The sequence below is a fragment of the Falco cherrug genome, chromosome 16, assembly GCF_023634085.1.
Source record: "Falco cherrug isolate bFalChe1 chromosome 16, bFalChe1.pri, whole genome shotgun sequence".
Taxonomy (NCBI): Eukaryota; Metazoa; Chordata; class Aves; order Falconiformes; family Falconidae; genus Falco; species Falco cherrug.
In genome coordinates, this window is record NC_073712.1 from 6274903 (window position 1) to 6288418 (window position 13516).

At 49.1% G+C, this 13516-nt stretch overlaps 1 protein-coding gene across 20 annotated transcripts in view; it reads left to right on the forward strand.

Moving 5' to 3' along the window:
• NFASC (neurofascin) overlaps positions 1-13516 on the forward strand; it is a 97127-nt gene that overhangs the window by 54929 nt on the left and 28682 nt on the right. For 10 of the 20 annotated variants that reach the window (XM_055728138.1, XM_055728141.1, XM_055728139.1 and 7 more), the window contains 10 exons: positions 595-719; positions 1619-1654; positions 2643-2744; positions 2855-3052; positions 4233-4303; positions 4903-5125; positions 7112-7227; positions 8500-8704; positions 10580-10702; positions 11331-11504. In XM_055728138.1, coding sequence (XP_055584113.1) covers positions 595-719; positions 1619-1654; positions 2643-2744; positions 2855-3052; positions 4233-4303; positions 4903-5125; positions 7112-7227; positions 8500-8704; positions 10580-10702; positions 11331-11504 — 1373 coding nt within the window. The remainder of the gene's footprint in view (positions 1-594; positions 720-1618; positions 1655-2642; positions 2745-2854; positions 3053-4232; positions 4304-4902; positions 5126-7111; positions 7228-8499; positions 8705-10579; positions 10703-11330; positions 11505-13516) is intronic. The other 10 variants (XM_055728144.1, XM_055728145.1, XM_055728151.1 and 7 more) reach the window with 3 other exon arrangements.

Genomic DNA, 13516 nt, shown 5'->3' on the forward strand with positions numbered 1-13516 from the left:
TGCTGGAATTCTTACAGAACATTTCAGGAGGCAGGAGGGATAAGACAGATAAACATGGAGTTCCCATCTAGGCAATAGTTGCTGTACTTGATGCTTTTCATGTTACTAACTCCTTCCAACAGACACCACCTAGCAATTAAAATTGACTGATGGGTAAATCAAGACTCTGACTGGAGGTTTTATTTACAGGTATTTTAGGGCATCTTGATAAAATGGGTCGGTTATTAACAAGCTACTTTGAAATTAATGTTTCTCTGCTGTGAGTGGTATGGTTGTAATTTCCTTTCCCCAGCCAACCCCCTTCTCATGAAGCGAGATCTGATCACAGGACACGAGCCAGGCAGAGGTCAGGCTGTTTTCCTAAAAGAGTGATTATTCCACATAGATACCACAGTACATTTGCCGATTCCTTCGGAAATGAGGTTTCCCAGAATAGCTCAACACATCCTTAGCTGATAAAATCTCCAGACCAGGGACATATTCCTGTTGTGTTTGGGCTTTTCTATGTATTTTATCAGAGAACACTTAGACCTCAACCCTGCTGCCTCATGTGCTTAGGCACAGTGGTATGATTATCATTTTTATCCCTTTAAGGATGAAGAAAGAAGATGATGGTCTGACAATCTATGGCGTGGCTGAAAAGGACCAAGGGGATTACACCTGCGTAGCTAGCACAGAGCTGGACAAGGACTCAGCTAAGGCGTACCTCACCGTACTGGGTAAAGCTGTACTGACACAGAGCTGAGTGCTTTATTTTTAATACAAGAGACTGACTTCAAGGTCAGACTGAAAGGGGGATCTGTGATCACAGGTTTGTCCTCTGAAGCAGAGATGCTCAGGGAAACGCTGGCAGAGCATTTGTTCCGTTGCTGCAGGACTCGGCAAGGACGTGCTGCCTAATCTCGGGCTCAGACAATGGCATTGAATTTCAGTTGAAGAAAACTTGCATTTGAGAAGAAGAAAAAAAAAATAGTTATTACATACAGCTAAAAATATCCAAATGTGAACGTTGAAGCTCTGTGAGAACAGTCCTAAATCTGCAAGTGAATTTAATTGAATGTCAGGGTGCTGAGCAACACTGGAAACCCAGGGGTGAGCAAACCACCCCTAGCCTGGCAGGTCCCCTTTTCAATGGAGGGAGTGCCAAACCTAAGCCCATTCCCCACACCCATTTAAGTACACTGCGAGATCTACTCACAAAGCACCGATTTATCCATCCCTGCTCTTGGCCACCCCAGATCCTGCTCCACAGGAGCACCCCAACCTGCCAGCACCGCTGGCACAGGCCCACAGTGCCCAACAAAAGTCAGAACGCAATATGGATCCCGTATCCCTAATAATTTGATTTATTTCCCTTCCTTTTCCCCTAATAGCTAATTAACTCTCTAGCAGGCTGATGTTTCCCCTTTGCTGTGTACTACAAGTATGAATAAAGGTGTGCAGAGCGTGCCTGGAGGTCTCGGGGGGAAGGATGTAGCTACTCTGGTCCCCAGGCAGGATCGGATCCTTCTGAAATCTATAACTGTGTGTGTAATTTTGTATTTGCCAGGTGCTCCTCTGGCCACCAAGCTTAATGACTAAACTAACACCGTTAACAAACCAATGTCTTACCTTGCAGCTATCCCTGCTAACCGTTTGAGAGACTTACCAAAAGGTAATCATCACTAATTCATTGGGTTGATTTTATTTTGTACATTTCTTTTGTTTTGCCTTGCCGATAACGCCAACAGAAAAATCTAGGTGTAGTGGCTGAGAAAGCTGGGAGCTGATGCTTCCAAGTCCTCTCCAAGTTGCCCTTGAAAACCCATCCAGATGGCCGCGGGTAGGAAGGTCCTGAGCCACCTCGTTGTGTGTCCCACAGTGCCAATTCCCGAGTGCAAGAATCACTTTGCCCATACCTGGAAATGGTGAGCCCTGATGGGAGACAAAAAAAAAAATAATAAAATCATATTGAATCCCTTGACCTTTACCTGGACAGAAGTTGGGACTGTTCCGCTTATTGCATGAGCTGATTTTTGTGTGACCATGTGGGTTGCAACCAGGTGGAAAAAGCAGAATTGTGCCTAGAGCGTTTCTAACAAGTAGGTATTTTCATTGAGGTTTTGTGTCCTTTCTATTTGTTTGCGTTTATTTTTTGGGGCAGCTGCATGTAGTTTGTTGTAAGATCACCTATCCCCCTGCTAAGCCACAATATTGTGGCTTTTTTCTCTTTTTTTTGTAAATTGGTTGGAAACAGGAGTGCTGAGGTACTAACAGACTGACTCCTGTTCTTACCTCTGCTGTCAAGAGTGGTTCCAAAGAATGTTTATCGATATGGTGATAGGTGCTTTATATATATAAAAAAATATATATGTATGTGTGTAAAATATATATTCCACTTTCCACCACCAAGTAACATCAGTGGTAGAGGGAGCACGTAGGGCTTCAACGCCAGGCACAATTAGTACATGAGCACATACGTATTTTAAAAATTGCACTGGTCACCGAGCTGCAGGACGTGAATCGTGCCGGAGAGCACGTGTCCTCTCACAGGTCTGGGCTAAGGTGGCCAGGGTTTCCCCTCCTGGGAGAAGCGACGGGAAGTGGGATTCCCAGCTCCTGGGACAATCCCAGCCTGATGTGTCTTGTTACTCGGCCAACAGAACGACCCGACCGGCCCCGTGACTTGGAGCTGACAGACCTGGCCGAGAGGAGCGTGCGGCTGACCTGGATTCCCGGCGACGACAATAACAGCCCCATCACAGGTCTGCCACCAGGCCCTCGGCCCCGTATCCCTCCCGCTGTCTTCTGCACGGTGGAGGGAAAATTCCCTGTGAGCTGACCCTTAACTCCACCTCTCCATCCTCTCCCCCAGACTACATCGTCCAGTTTGAAGAGGACCGGTTCCAACCTGGCATGTGGCACAACCACTCCAGATACCCTGGCAGCGTCAACTCAGCTGTCCTGAGCCTCTCTCCTTACGTCAATTACCAGTTTCGGGTGATTGCGGTGAACGACGTGGGCAGCAGCCTGCCCAGCATGCCCTCTGAGCGATACCAGACCAACGGGGCACGTAAGTATCGTCCTCCCAGTCCTTCTTGCCATAGTGACTTGACGTTGGTCTTCACATCTGGCCACCACCCTCCATGTAGGCTCTCCCCTCATGGGGTGTGATTATAGCCCCTGCAAAAGCAACAGATTTACACAGGTGAGGGAACGAGCGAGCTGGTCCACGCAGTCGTGTGCTGGGTGTAATTTTATATATCGCATCCTCAAGCCCGCAACTGATACCCTGCAGAGCAGCCAAACTCAAACGGAAAGATTTATGCAAAGGTCGCTCCAGCAGAATCTGCTGAAGGAAAGCCTGGGTTCACCTTACCGAGAAGCTTTCTAAAGAAAGTCTTTCATCCTTTCTGAGCACAGGAAGCTCAGAAGGCTCTTAGAAAATTAGACTCAAGTATAAACTGGCCACAAGCAAAAGGCATTTTGTTCCAAAATTGCTAATTCGTTGCCCATTGCTAGAGCTGGCCAGGAGCCCAGGTTGATGCTATGAGGGTGCAAGGCACTAGTACAGGGTGCCCAGAGCAACTGTGGATGCCCCATCCCTGGAAGGGTTCAAGGTCAGTTGGACGGGGCTGGGAGCAACTGGGCTGGTGGCAGGTGTCCCTGCCCGTGGCAGGGGGTGGCACTGGGTGGTCTGTAAGGTCCCTTCCAACCCAAACCATGTGCTCCAGTCCACAACCAAGACTCGGGTCTCTGTTTGTGTGCCCAGTGCTATGTACATTGCAGAATATTTAGGAATATTCCTATGAGGAATTCACAGGAACTCAGTGGTTTTGCTGCATTTCTTAATTTAACCATTGCAGAGACACTTGTGCAGTATCTGCTGGCATCTAGTGTTGGCTTTTGACATCACTCTGCTTCTTTCAGACTGTCACTCTTGCTCCTGAGGTTGCTTCACAATGGCTGTCTTTCAAAGATTTAGGACATTTTGAGAGTGGGGGGAAAAAAAAAAAAAAGGAAGAAAAAGAAGCTCCTAAATAAATGGCCTGGTTTTCAAGAGTGCTCAGAGTCTCATGTTCCATTAACCTGAATGGGAACTTCTGGAAAAATCAGGCCATTAACTTCTGACTTGGAAGTACTTTTGGCTTGGCACAGTAAAGGGTTTTTAACCACTCAAATGGTCATTTTAACATTAAAACCTGCTTTTTTTTTTTTTTCCTTTTTTTTTTTTTTCCAAATGTGAATTTCAGGTCCTGAAATTAACCCAACAGGAGTTCAAGGTGCAGGGACCCAAAAAAACAACATGGAGATAACCTGGACGGTGAGTTCTTTGGTGCTTGACAGCCACTCAGCATCTTACCATTACGGTCACAGATGCTAAGATACAGAGAACACAGCATCTCCACATCATACCACATCAGAACATCAGAACTTTAATGATCATAAATAAAATGCAGAAGATGCACCTATTTACAAGAGAGGACGTTGTTAGTGCCTAGAAGAAGGTTTGTGATAAGAACAATAATTTGCCACTATTTAAGCACAAGGAAAGATGCTGGATGGCAGATACAGGTTAGGGAGGATGCTGAGCATATAGGGCTTGCGGACCAGCCCTTGCTTTTCTCCGTGCACCAGCAGGTGTCATCCACAAATAAGCCAGCATCGCTATGGAGGGTAGGAATTACAGTGGGAGTACAGACTGGAATATAAGGATAGGGTTCTTGGTCCTGCCTTGGTGCTGGAGGGCAAGGACTGGGTAGGTCTCCCTTTGGGAACAAAAGTACTGACCTCCTTTGGGATTCGCTGATGGAGCGTGAAACAAGAACCAGCTGCTGAACAGAACTTTTCGGAGCTCCACGGCAGAGAAATACAGTTGCTCTTTCTTCTTCTCACTTTCTTTTTCTGTTTTGGTCTATCAAGCCTCTGAATGCAACTCAAGCTTATGGGCCCAACCTCAGGTACATCGTGAGATGGAGGCGAAGGGACCCCCGAGGGAGCTGGTACAACGAGACAGTGAAGACGCCAAGGCACGTCGTCTGGAACACCCCCATCTATGTACCCTACGAGATCAAAGTGCAGGCAGAGAATGACTTTGGCAGAGCACCAGAGCCTGACACCGTCATCGGCTACTCAGGGGAAGATTGTGAGTACTTTCTCAGCCGGAGATCGTAAGTGTTTCGGGGCTGGATCCCACCTGAGGTCAGTGGGTTGGCACCTGTGCCCGGGACGTGCTCACAGCTCTGCTTGATTTGGCACAAAAATCCAGTTCCAAGTGTTGGAAGAAAAAGGTTTGGCCGTTAGATTCTGCTGGGGGCTCTGCCTGCATGACCCCAAGTCACTGAGCCTCTCCCTTGCTCTCTGTAACACTCGGATAACACTTCTGAGGGTGGAAGACAGTAAGATTTCACTTCAGATGAACTCTGACTGTATTCCAAGAAACCAGATGAATTTTTTTTGCCTCTGATATCTGTAGAGAGCTGAGTTCATCTCAGAGGAGAGGTGCTATGAGTGGCCTTGGTTCATCCGGGACTGGATTCTTGTGCCTCCCTGACAAAGCCCCAGCTCAGGCTCCTATTTGCAACACACCATTGGCTCAGCTTTTCGTTCTTTAAAACTTCCCACCTGGTCACCAGAACAGCAGCCACCTCGTTTAACCCTTTCACCTTCTTTCTGGGCTACTGGGATCACTGTCTGCGCCTGTAGCATCCGACACTCTCAATGGCGCTTATCCTTACCCAGTTAGGATCATGCGGTTTGCTGCCAGCAGCTTTGTTTTGAAAGAAATAGGTGTCAGTTCCTCGAATTGCAGCAGGAGTGGGGGGGCCCTGGCTGTGTGACTTTAGAAGTACCAAGAAGGAAGGCAGATAAGCCAGCTAACCATCCGTGTCTCCAGGCTGGAAGTCAAAGGGGCACAAAAATGGGGCACAGTAATTATGAGCAAATCGGCGATCTTGTGCTGAGGGAGCACGCGTGACGCCTTCTCTTCTGGGCATCTTCTCCCAGCGGAGACAGGGCAACGGGAAGGAAAATGGGCAGGAATGGGGGGAGTCAGGGTAAGAGCTGAGCACCGGGAGCAGAGCTGGACCTAGCTGAGAGGCTGTCACCAAAAAAGCTCCACAAGCACCCGGCTGCACTGTCGTCTCTGCGCTACCAGGGTCTTCTTTCCCACTTTCAGTTGGAAAAGTGTGTAATAATTTTGAGGTTTGGGAGGATGTGAACAAGCCCACACATGCGCTTTATATGGAGGTAAACCAGGGAGCCCAAAGTTGCCATATCACATCCCAGACACAAATGTGGTCCTGCCTGTATCCCGAGGCTGGGACAAGTCAAAAAAACAACTAAACAAAAAAAAAGTAGCCCCTGAACTGCTTCACAAATAACTGCAGATTTCTACATATGAGCAGGTGAGCTGCAAAGAGGAGGTAATAAACCCAGCGGACCTACACCAGGTTCTGACCAAATTCAAATGAACAGAGGTGGAACTAACAGGTAGTTTTGTAACCCCTGGGTCTAACGGTGGCCAGCTGGGCACAGTGGGAGGGGGCTGGATTTGCCAGGACCCTTCACTCGGAGAGGGAGAGCCCTGCCTGGCGTGTAGGAAGGAAGCCCTGCTATAAACTGGAGCACGACCATTCTTGTGATGGCTGGCTGATGAAACGTTTTTTGTTTGGGGGTTTTTGTGCTTTTTTTTTCCTTCCCCCCTTCCTGTGGAAGCAGTGACAATAGTCAACTTTTCAAGCATGCACATGTTGGGGAGAAAGCACGGGGGCAGAGGTAGGTGCTGGTGCTGCTGTTCTGGGTATTCACATGCTTAGGGGGTTTGCTCACCCCAGGTGGGGGCCCGTTGCTGCTGTTTTATTTTATCCAGTTTGGAAATCCTCAGGAACTGAACTTAAGGAGGGAGAAAAGGAGGTGATCATACCTATGAAACGCTGCCAGCAGACAGGGCAGCCAGAAGATGCCAGAGCTGGGGCATGGAGCTGCTGCTTGCCCCGTCTGCAGCAGCCTGGCCATGCTGCGATGGGAAAACCATGGCAAGGGGGGCAGAGGGGTGTCCGTCCGTCTGTCTGACCCTCCAGGGTACTGCTGGGTGCCTAACGTACACTCTGCTTTATCCCTGAACGCTCAGATCCCAAGGCTGCGCCCACAGATGTTAGGATAAGAGTTTTAAACAGCACTGCCATTGCTCTGACCTGGACCCGAGTGCACCTGGACACCATCCAGGGACAGCTCAAGGAGTACAGAGTGAGCAAACCCAAATCTCTTCGGCACTGACTATTAATACAGCTAACCTTCTCACAAGGCGGGGTGGCCCCGGTGACGGAGCCGCCTGCGACGGGGATGACAGAAAACTCTCCTCCTGCCGTCCCAAGTGGATATGGCTGGATGGGGACACGGAGGCTGAGGTCTCCTCTGGAGCCTCACCAGAAACGAAGGGGCTTGGTTTGCTCTTTGTGGTGCCTGGACGGGGCTGGGGACATCTCCTGTTGCTCCCCCAGAGCTCAGGGCTGGGCTGGGGTGCTCAAAAAGCAAGCGGGGCTGCCCTTGTGCACCCAGAGAGGGACTTGGGGGTCCTACCCATGCAGCAAGGTGCCTTCTAGCTCTAGAGCTCCCCAGAACCATGGGCTGGCTGGTTCAGGGGGAAATCAACCTCAGACAAGTACAGACAGGCTGGTTTTTGTGTCATCCCCAAAGTACCCACATCATCTTTTAATGAACACCAACCTCTGCAAAGCCTAAACCCAGCGGTTCGTACTAACTGGCAACTAAAGACAGCATGATGGATCCTGTTGTGTTTTGGTTTGTTGGTTTGGTTTTTTTTTTTCTTTTTTTTCTTTTAACATTGGATATTTACGGCTAAGGTAAAATAACATAGCGTTTATTACGAAGGACAGACCCTATTCACAACAAGCAAAAGTCTGCAGAGAGCACCTTCTATCAGAGTTTAAGACATTACCAAAAGCACGTGTCCTGCGAACAGTTCCAGCATTTCAAATCAAATAATCTGCTGGGCATAAAGCAAGCTCCCTAGGTCCGGCTTTCATTTGTGCTGCCTCTGCTCTGGCATTCTGGTTTATTTTCTGAATGGATCTTCTTTCTGCATGAAATAAGATTTACAGTCGGGGCTTCGAATGGGAGACTTTCCAAGTTCAGGCTTTCCTTTGTGCCTGGATGCATCTTCCCTTGCACACCGCTACGGTGCTACTCTGGGTAGAAAGTCACTCGCTGCCTAGCACCTGGGAACCAGAAACAGCTCTTTGTAGTCTGAGCTTAGTGGTTTTGCTCTGTGACCTTTGGTAAGCACTTAACCCTCTGCTCAGCCTCTTCCTCCAGTAACACCACTGACCTGCCTGGCTGGGGGGGAGGGATGTGGAGCTTCATTAATTACTCTAAAAGGCTTCTGCAGCCCAGAGCTGCTCTTTGGAAAGGCAACGTTTTGCTATGCTTTGTTAATGAAAAAACAAACAATTGCACTTAAATGGGAAAAGCTTCACTTGCCATGCATGTTTCTTGAAGGCCTATTTCTGGAGAGACAGTAGTTTGCTGAAGAACCTGTGGGTCTCCAAAAAACGGCAATATGTGAGTTTTCCTGGAGACCGAAACCGGGGCATAGTGTCCCGGCTGTTTCCTTACAGCAACTACAAGCTTGAGATGGTTGTAACCAACGGGAGAGGAGATGGGCCACGCAGTGAAATTAAGGAGTTCCCCACACCCGAAGGAGGTACGTTCCCCGGGGGGGGGTTGTGCAAGGCACCCATCCCTTGGGTGCGTGCTGGGAGAGGCCTGGGGGGGTCAGCAGCGATGCTGCTGGGGAGATGCGAGGGATAATTTTTAGCTGAGCCTGGGCAGCATCACTGTCACACGGCACTGCTGCACGCCTTCGTCACCGTAGGGCAGGTGACATCTCTGCAGCTACACCTAAGAGCTACCTACTGGCACTGTCTCCTCGATCTAAAAATCCCACTCAGGTTACTTTGAACGCATCAGCAAGTATTTCTTAGGCTGAACAAGAGAAATGTTTGCAAAACCTCTTCAGAGGCACAGCACTGTGCCCTTGATCTGCTGCCTGACCTGCAAATGTCACCGCGCCTCCCGGTGCTGCGGGTCGGTGAAACAGGAGTGCACATATTCATCTCGCTCAGTAAAAGGCAGTAAAATCTTTCCAAGACCCAAGTACTTTTGTTCCAAAAGGATGTCACTAATACCCCTGTCAGGCTTTTAAGGCAAGAGCACTTCATTCTTCTGTTTTAAAGAGCTTGTGTCAAGGATGAACTTGAGATTTTAATTTTCTTGCTGTCACAGGAGCTATTTATAGACACACCAATAACTTTTTGTTGGAGCTGCACTTTCAGCTGGCAATGAATCTTCCTACAGCACAGATGTTTTCGGCACAGTATGTTATAAAAATGCAAGAGGAGAAAACAGGAGAGGCTAAAGCAAATCCTGTCTCAATTAACACAAAACACTACGGGGTCCTCCTCTTTCTCTTCACAAGTCCGGCTGCACAAGAACAGCATCTCTCGGTCCTGTCTCTTTCTTCATCCACTTGGATGCTGCCACCATTTTCTAAGGATTTTCAATTGATCAGCCATAATTAAGCTTGTTTAGAAAGAAAAGACCTTGTTCCAGTAGAGTGTTTTGCAGTCAGGTGCATTTTTGATTGAGCTGCTTACCTGCGTGCTAGAGGCACAGAGCATTTGGGGTGGCTAAACTCACACATGGGTGGCACCGATTGAAACAATTACAGTGGATTATACTCTTGTCATAAGGAAACTTGGTTGTTGGGGTGGTTTTTTTTCCTGTACCACTATTTTGTTGGCTATATATTGATATTTAGGAGATTGAATGATATTCTGCAAAACTTCTGTTAGAAAAAATTATAAAAATCACTAATCTCTCAGATCTGAGAGCCAAGTTGTTCCCCCAGTTTAGACATGCAATTCTGAGTAAAGCAGGAGAATAATTTAATTCAGGACTGTATAATGACTTCCTTCCTTTACTAGCTTCGAATAAGCAGTCATAAAAGCAGCCATTCCTCAGGGTAAGGACCACTGTGCACATGCACCAGCTCCCCCTTACAGATCTCTAGGCATTAATAACACAAAGATGCTTTGCCATGGGAGGAGCTGCTATACTATTTTTCACCGTTCCAACAGACAAACAGATGAGATGTAAATGTTGGGCTGGGTGGGGGCTGTAAACAAGACCAGCAGAGTACGTGTACAACAGGCAGAAATGGGACTTGAGCTGTGTCGCAGCTCCGCTTCACGGCTGTAGCATCTTCCGCGGGTGCGGTACCCAGCGAGCGCAGCGCAGCACGCTGCTGCCGGGGCTGGGGTTGCATGCAGAGCTGCTCTGGTTTCTGCTCCCTGCGCTCACGCTGCTGAAAACCCCGGGCTGGCAGATGGTTTCTGGCACAGATTCTTGTTCAGTCGGCTTCTGACTTTTAGTGTGTGTGTTACCTGTGTGTGTGTCTGTATTTATAAGTGTCCGGAGTGTATCAGCCAGTCTGCGATGTATACAGTATTGTAAGGTATGTTATCTTGTATGTTTTTTCTTCTTTCCTTCTCCTTCCTGGTCCCATCCTCCTCCCAAGTGCCCAGCTCCCCCAGGTATTTAAGAATCCGACAGCCAAATCTGGAAATCATCAATCTGGAGTGGGATCACCCAGAACATCCCAATGGAGTCCTCACAGGATACAACCTTAGATATCAAGCCTGTACGTTCCACATGTTATCTTCTTAGTGATAATAATTAAGTCACGAAATATTTTCCTCACTGCTAGCTACCTCCTCACCTAGCCCAGAAAGTTCTCCGTAAGGAAGTGGAGATTTTGGATTCTGTGAGTTGTGTGATGGCAAGGTGAGACAGGCTGGTGTGGGAGAGGAGCCGTGGAGCAGGGAGCGTGGCGGGTGCTCAGCAGTTCTCCACACTCCACCACTGCAGGGAAACAAGTTTGAGCTCTGATTTAGCAAGACCTGTAAGCTCAGTCTGAGTAGTTTCTGTGCTCACTCAAACACAAGCTCCCAGCTGTCAAAGAGGTGCTGCCCAGAGTGCAGCACACTCTGTAGAGCCCAGCATGGTGCCTGGGGCGGCACAAGACCCCGGCACTCTGCTGTGCCTTCCCCCGACCGCCTGTACAACCCTGAACGTCCCCGTTAGCAAGTCCCCCCCGCCACTAAGTCACCAACCGCCCTCGATGAAGCGTATTGAACAGCAGCTATAGCTCTAAGCACATAGCCCCACACCGACGGCAGGTCGGTCCCGGGGGCAAGGTGCTGAGGCAGATAGCGCAGCGTCTTTCTGAAACCACGCTGAAGCCACCACGACCTGCCTTTCCTCCCCAGTTAACGGATCCAAAACGGGCCGAACCCTGGTAGAGAACTTCTCTCCCAATCAGACAAGGTTCACACTGCAGAGGACAGACCCCATCTCGCGCTATCGCTTCTTCCTGCGCGCACGGACCCAGGTGGGAGAAGGAGAAACCCTGGTGGAGGAGTCACCAGCCTTGCTGAACGAAGGTATGTGAGCAGCAACAGCTTCTGGCTTTGCTGAGGGGTTAGGGGGGGCGACGGTACACGTATGAGCCAAAAAGCGCAGGTCAGAGACTCAGGTGGGCAACAGAGCCACCGGTACAAGACAGTAACTGGTGCACAGCTAGATAGACTGGCCAGGACCCAATACTGCAGCAGAAATGCTGCATGCAGAGGGGACAGGGGGGACTGTCCTGTGCTCCAGGGGACCATCATGCTGCCCCCCAAGCCACTGGTCTTCCTCACGTGCCCTGGAGCAGGAGGGCACCTTGCTCTCCTCTCGCTCTGCCCCTCTGCACTCTCCGCAGCTGATTCGGGGCAGAGACGGGTGACTCTGACGTGGCTCGAAGGGGATGCTGCAGCTGCATCCTCCAGGCAGTGAACCCCAGACAGGGGCTACGGTGCCACCTCCCTGTCACCCCACAATCAGCAGCTGACCTGACCCCTCCCCAGCAAATCCCCACCTCCCGGATTCATAATCGGATAAAATGCCCACTGTGAGACATTCATCAAACTAAGTGAAAGTTCAGGAGCCCTGAGGGAACTCGGGGAGACAAAAGCTGGCTCTTTCCTTTCTTTAGCAATTGCTAAAAGACCTATGATTTGGTTAGCGCTCTGATTTAATGGAGTTTTTTGTCTCCTTTCCCCCATCTCCCCCTCCCCAACTAATGGCTCTAAGTAGCAAAAGCAATTCCTGCTGATGACCCATTGGAAATGAAATGCTTCTTGACACCTCTTAGGTGGGCTCCAGCATTGCTAATTTACGTGACAGGATGGGAGATGGGGCTGCATATGCTAGGAGAAAAAAAAAAAACCACTAAGTTACACCCTGGCAAACGTGAGAGGGGGCACGTCATTGCTTTAAAAAGGAGCTTTGCCGAACCAACTGTTAGAGCACAGGGAGCGGATTGAAGTTGTCGGTGCTGATAGTCAATAGTTGAGTTGTTTCATGTAAAAAAAAAAACCATTTGCTTTACTGGGTTTGTTTCTATACACTGGTAACAGCGCCTGTTAGCAGAGCCCAGCCAAATAATAGCCGTAACCAACCACTGTTGTATATTGCTTAACCGCTTTGTATCAGGAGATAGCAGGTACAGCGTGTGCCAGCGTGACAAGGTAAGGTCCCCTGTCCGCAGGGTTGGGGACACGGATGGATGGTGGCACCCAGTGCTCCCCACCTGCCCTGGCCGAAGGGATGAGCTGCTGCCGCTTAGCAAAGAAAAATCGCGGGGGGGGGGGGGGGGGGGGGGGGGTGGGGAGCAGCAAGAAAAAATTAGTATACGGTCTGAAGTGATAGAAATAAGGCAAAGTTTGACGTAAAAACTTGAGACAACAGGACACAGGCGGGTCCTGCTAACGACAGGCGTGTGAGCACGATGTGCAACATTAAATGCTATGAAGGTACCTGCTGTAAGGCTACACAAAAGATGAGTTTGGAATTAAAAAAAAAAAAAGAAAAAAAAGGCAGATTAAGAGAATTAAACCCATTAATACATTCAGAGGTTGTTTTCTGCTTGCCAGACTCACTCGCCTGAGAAGTTTAAATAAAATACATCTCTCTGATGTTGTGCACCATGGGCTTCAACCCCCACAGGGCAGGACGAGCACTGATGTTAGAATTACACCAGAAAAATTGCGTTCACCAGAAAAAGGTGAAATCTGGAGTGTCAAAACTGGTCCTTGCTGGGATTAGATATCAGCACCTGCTTAAGCACCCTGCTTAACCACCACCACTGGCATCTCTGCTGCAGAGCTGGTGTGTTTAACTGGTAATCTCCATCTCCACGGAGACATCCCTGCTCTCTGCGAGTGGCTCTGATGCGCAGGAGGGTGACGGGTTGTGGCTAATGCATTTACTCCCTCTCTCTCAAGTCTCTGGTGGTGCTGTGCAAGTGGTCCCCAGTCTCTTGTTGGTGTGTTCTGGTTGTTTTATATATTCCTCTGTTTTCTCTTCCCTTCTCTTCTATGCTCTCTTCGTATTCCCCTCTCTATCCTTGGCG